The sequence below is a fragment of the Triticum urartu genome, chromosome 2A, assembly GCF_056163025.1.
Source record: "Triticum urartu cultivar PI428250 chromosome 2A, HENAU_Tu73, whole genome shotgun sequence".
Classification (NCBI taxonomy): Eukaryota; Viridiplantae; Streptophyta; class Magnoliopsida; order Poales; family Poaceae; genus Triticum; species Triticum urartu.
Window position 1 is genome coordinate 415,136,567 of NC_141874.1, and position 5,760 is coordinate 415,142,326.

Below are 5,760 nucleotides of genomic sequence, written 5' to 3' on the forward strand. Positions count from 1 at the left end.
TATCCACCTCATCAACCTATCCACCTCATCTATCCTGCCATGTCATCACCTCTCTACAAAGTGCCTATTCGGTTTTTATCCTGTGGTTTGTTTTTCTGCCCGTTCAGTTTTCTGTTGCTAGCAAACTGGCGACCCATAAGTCTAGCGTACATGGCAGCCCATTCGTTTCCAGTCCTTTTGTTTTCTCCCACTAGCGAACTGGCAATTAAAGCAGCCCACATCATAGATCCTCACCAAATCCATAAGAAACGACTAGACAAGAACTGATGTAGGCGATCAAGATAAAAATGTGCCGTCTTCTCCCTTTCCTTGCATCTTTTTTGCCCTCCCTATAAGTTAGCTTGATCTCCACATTATCGCAATACTGCTTCTCCTCGCCATACATACGAACCATTCTAAAAGACCAGATGCATCGCATCCTCCACGGCTCCACCTCCCAGGCTCCCACCGCATTTCTCTAATGAACAAAGCAGCGTTTCATCTGTGCATCTCATCTTCAGACGCAGACGCCGGAATCCACCTCTGCAACGCACTACCATGTCACCACTCAAAGATGTGGCTCGATCTCGGCGGAATCAGGCCTCAACCTATTCAGGTAGGGTATTCCGGCGCGATCTCGACTAGGCATGGAGGCTGTCTCCGTCCGATGCGTGTTTATCGCCTTCAAGATTTCGTCTTCAAGGCCGGACTACAACTGCGGCGCACAGAGCATCGAGTGGTGGTGTCTCTCCGTGACCAGCGTTGGCTGCAGGTGTTCTTCTTCGTCTGTAGCTTCGTCGTCCTTTGCGTATTGTACTGTTAGAGGAGTACTACCTTAATACAAGTTCAGTAATACTGCGATGTACCTTTCAAAAAAGAGAAGAGAAAAGGTGTTGCCGGGGAGCTGCAGCGCCTCACCAATGCCCCGCATCGGCTTCGCCAAGCCGGGCTCCTCTGACCGTCCGCATCGGCTTCAGTCGGCTGAGCCCGCCTGTAACACCCACAGTGTCATGCTACAGTAACCCTCTCTGATTAAGCTAATCATTTTTTTTCTAAAACAGTGCTTAATCACCTTTGTTCAATATCCCATTTCAAATTCCAGTCAATTCAAATTTAAGTGAAGTTTGAAGTAGCTCAAAAGTTGCTGGAAAAATGTTTATCATTTGCCAAAACTTCCATAACAATTATTTGTTAAGGAACACAACATCACTTTTGTGCAAAGATGAGCATTAGCAATTATAACAACACCAATTCAGCATTTTTAAATGTTATCCTACTTATGAAAAATATCAAATGAATTATTCTGGTCTCCAAAATATTTATGGTACTGTCTATAATCACCAGGAATTTAATGGGACTCCTCCCAAATTTTTCCTAAGTGAAATAGTTGACCAAATAATTCCCTTTTTCTCTCTGTTAATAAAGGAAAGCTAAAACAGAAAAGGAAAACTGTTTAAAGTAAACGAAAAGGAAAAGGGCCCATTGTTGGACTGGGCTCTACATGCACAATGCATAGCCCAGCCCAACTCTCCCGTCATCTCCTTTCTCTGTTCATGGAGATGGTGTGGCGCCCATCCAAGCCTCTGGTGGCGCCGTGTCAGCCATCCGCTCCTCCTGGAGATGGATAAGATCCACCCCAAGCGTCAAGGCAAACCCTAATCCCCATTCCCCATCCTCCTCGCTCGTTCTTTTCCCTCCTCTGTCGCCCGACCGCAATCGTCGTGCCGTCGCCGTGCTCGCGGCCACTAGCCTCCCCGGTGCTTGGGAGGAAGTCGAGGAGCACCGTCGTCCTCTTCTCCGTCGACTTCAACCATCGGAGCAAGCTGGGAGGGCCTCGCGCGTCGCCATCGAGCTCATCACCATCTCTGCATCTCGGTGCTCGCCGTCTTCAATTCGGCCTCGCCGGAGCCTCCCCGAGCCCGCTTTGCACTTCTATAGGCTCATTGTGAGCCCCTCTGCCGATTCCTCGCCTCTCCTCTTCGAGTCCCTCGCCGTAGGAGCCCCACCCGAGTTAGTCCGCCGCGGTCGGAGCTTCGTTTCGACGTGCCTTGGCCGCGCTCCCGATCTACCTCAGGTCGTCCTTGGCCACGCGTGCCTGGGTGAGTTCGCGCTCCCGCACGCCTCTAGCGCCCCACGGCCGCTCGTCGCACTCCCGCACGCGCGAGCCCAGCCGTGCCACCCCTGCTGCTGCGCTGCTGCTGTGCTGCCGGCCCTTGCTAGCTGTCGCCGCTGCTCTGGCCGCCTAGCACCACATCGCCGGAGGCCGCCGCTGCCTCCCCTGCGCGTGCATGGACAGTCCCGCCGCGCTCGCTGCTGCTGCGCAAGCTCGCGCCGGCCGCCTCCCCTCCCACTGGCCGCGCCGCCGCGCCCAACCAACCCGGCCCGCGCCCACCGCCACCTGCCCTCGCCGTGCCCCGCCTCTGCTGCTGTCGCCCGGGCTGCGCTGCTCGTGGTCCCCCTGCTCACGCGCCTGACCTCGCCGGGCCTCGCCCGCCGTCTTCACCCCCCCGCGAACCCACCGCCCACCGTGCCGACCGCCGCTCCGTTCCCCTGTGCCTTGCCGCCAAGCCCCGCGTCGCCCCGCTCGGCTGCCTAGTGCGCCCGGCCCGCGCCGGTGCTGCTCCCCCTCTGGCGCCGGCCTTGACCGGCGCCGCCCTCCTCCGGTGCCGCGCCCGCCGACGCCTCCGTGCGCCGTGTGTGTGGGTTGCGTGCGTGTGTGTGTTCTGTGTGTGAGGTGCCCCTGTCAAGTGGGGCCCGCCCCCTAAAAGATTAGGTAAAATAAATTAATAATAATTATATATAGTAAATTAATTAATAAATTAGTTAATTAACAGTTTAGTTAACTAATTTAGTTAATTAAGTAATTAACCTAAATGTGTCAATGACACATGGGCCCCACTGCCCACTTTGACCAGTCAACTGGGAGTATTGACTACTGACTCAACAGTCAACAGGACCCACCTGTCTTACACATACACACACTGCTGGGTACACTTTCGTGTACCCATAGCAGTTTCTGTTTATTAATATATGGATTTAAACTAAATTCAGGTAAATAGGAAGTCTTTTAAAAACTTTAGAAAATCATAGAAATTAAACCGTAGCTCCGATGAAAATGTTTTCTATATGAAAGTTGATCAGAAAAATCCAACGAATCCGAATACACGTTCCGTTCATCTGTCACATGCCCCTAGCATGCTGAACATGAAACATTCCCCCTCTGGTCATCTGTCTGACACAGGTCCGGAACCGGGAATACCTTCCCGGTTGAATTCCCCCTTCATCTATAACATCTAGAACCGCGTTAGAACACGTCTAGCTATTCCTGTTGTCCTGTTATGCACTTGCTTGCTATGTATTTACTGTTTCTCCCCCCCTCTTCTCTTCGGTAGACCCCGTGGCGGCTGCCGATGCCGCTGTGAACGACTACGTCGACGACGACCCCTCCTTGCCAGAGCCACCAGGCAAGCAAACCCCCCTTGAGCATTCCGATATTGCCCATTTCCTTCCCTCTCATGCTTGCATTAGAACTGCTACTGCTTTCTGTATGATCCTACTCTGATGCATAGCCTATTTTTGATACCTACTTTCATACCTTACCTGCTTATCCTAAACTGCTTAGTATAGGTTGGTTAGTGATCCATCAGTGACCCTCACCTTGTCCCAGTTGCCTCGCTTTATGTTCGATGACTCGATCAACGTGATCGATGTCCAGGCCCTGACACCGCACATCACCCCCTAGTTGTACGACACTACAGAGTTACTATCGAGTGCCGAGGGTGAACCTCATACATCACTCCTGATGAGATCTCTGTAGTGTAGCTATACGGTCGAGGTCATCGAGGGTGATTTCCTCCTTAACCACTTCCGTTACCGCTCTGTCATGCAACCCCTCAAGTGTGAACCTCGAGGGTGGATCCTCTTACGTTCACCTTGATGATAACATCGAGTGGGATTCACCAGGGGTGATTCCTCGGGTTTTTCCCTTGGTGTTAGACACACAGTTACTATGGTTACTATGACTTTACACTGAGCCATGTTACTAAAGACGGGTCGACCCTGAGGGGTACCCGCGCGAGCTTAATTGCGAGTGATGTGGAGTCGGGTTGACCTGGAAGGTGCCCGCGAGATACTTACGAGGCGTGGCCGGGCATTCTTAGCCCTTGCCGCAAGTACTCGAGACGGGGCGACGGGGTCACATCGATCGTGAGTCTCTGCTCGTTACCGCGCGTTCCTAATCCACTACGATTTGGATATTTGATCCGAGGGGCCTCTGGCCTGATAGCACTAACCATCACGTGGGCATAGTATGGGCGTTCTGCGTCGTATACATCAGCCAAACCTTAATAGACGTCAGCGACTGAGCGGCGCGCGCCGGGTTGGACTGCGTAAGCTCCTGCCTTGTTGAAGGAGGTAGCTAGGTCTGCTCACCGGCTGCGTACGCAACGTGCAGGAGTTCCCGGGGAGATGGCCCATGACCCCTGGGGACATAGGTTTAGTCCGGCGTGCTGGCCTCTCTATTAAGCCTAGGTCGGGTTGCGGCGTATTGTTTGGCCGAGGCCGGGCATGACCCAGGAAAGTGTGTCCGGCCAAAGTTAATCGAGCGTGGTGGGTAAGTTGGTGCACCCCTGCAGGGAAGAAAACATCTATCGATAGCCTGTCCTACGGTAACGGACACTTGGAGTTGTATCCCGATTGATATAACTAGAATTGGATACTTGTGATGAGAACGGGATGGTGATGAGAACTGGAATGTGTTGCCACTTGGATAGTATGGCTCTGGGATTGCTTTCTCGCAGGGAGTCGAGAAAGGATCTCTGGCCGAGGTTGATAACACTTCTACTACTTTATTTTATACTACTTTACTCCCTCCTGTTGCTGCAAGATGGTGGTTTTCAGAAGATGCTAGTCTTCGATAGGCTAGGCTTTTTCCTTCCCTTCTGGCATTCTGCAGTTTAGTCCACAGATGCAACCCTTTCCTTTGATACAGATGCATATTTAGTTTAGATCTGATGTAAGTCTTGCGATACTTTGGATGCGTACTCACGGTTGCTTTGCTACTTCTTTTCCCCCATACCCGATTGTTGCGACCAGATGACAGATCTCAGGAGCCAGACGATGTCACTGATGACTACTATTACCCGGAGGATGCCTACTACTACGTGAAGACCGCAGACGACTAGGAGTAGTTAGGAGGCTCCCAGGCAGGAGGCCTTGCCTTTTCAATCGTTGTTGCTTTTGTGCTAGCCTTCTTAAGGTAAACTTGTCTAACTTATGTCTGTACTCAGATATTGTTGCTTCCGCTGACTCTTGTGTATTCGAGCTTATGTATTCGAGCCCTCGAGGCCCCTGGCTTGTAATATAAAGCTTGTATTATTTTAATTTGTGTCTAGAGTTGTGTTGTGGTATCTTTCCATGAGTCCTTGATCTTGATCGTACACATTTACGTGTATGATTAGTGTGCAATTAAATCGAGGGCGTCACACCGCCCTCCACACTCCACTCCGCTCCATCGCAAGGCAACATGAACCTTGCTTCTTCCCGTCGTGAAGCCCCTTCACTCCTCCCTTTGCTCTGGCGTGGAGCTCGGCGAGCCGATAGGCGTGCCTTGCGTTGGGCGAGGAAGAACAGGGCTCTTTGCAGTTGTTGGGATCTGCCTAATTAACTCGACCTTGCATATTGTAGGTACGAAATCAGCTACAAAGTAATTTAATCCAATCAGGTACAAAAACATATTTTAGTCAATGCTCCCAACAGCCAGAGCGTAAGTCACAGGACCAA

At 51.7% G+C, this 5,760-nt stretch overlaps 1 protein-coding gene across 1 annotated transcript; it reads left to right on the forward strand.

Annotated features, from left to right (window-relative positions):
• The first annotated feature begins 626 nt into the window (after positions 1-626).
• LOC147985312 (uncharacterized) lies at positions 627-5,393 on the forward strand. The gene is made up of 3 exons (XM_087541508.1): positions 627-751; positions 1,501-3,443; positions 5,074-5,393. The coding sequence occupies exons 1-2, from the start codon at positions 627-629 to the stop codon at positions 2,573-2,575; spliced, it is 1,200 nt and encodes a 399-aa protein (XP_087397634.1). The 3' UTR covers positions 2,576-3,443; positions 5,074-5,393.
• Positions 5,394-5,760: the final 367 nt, after the last annotated feature.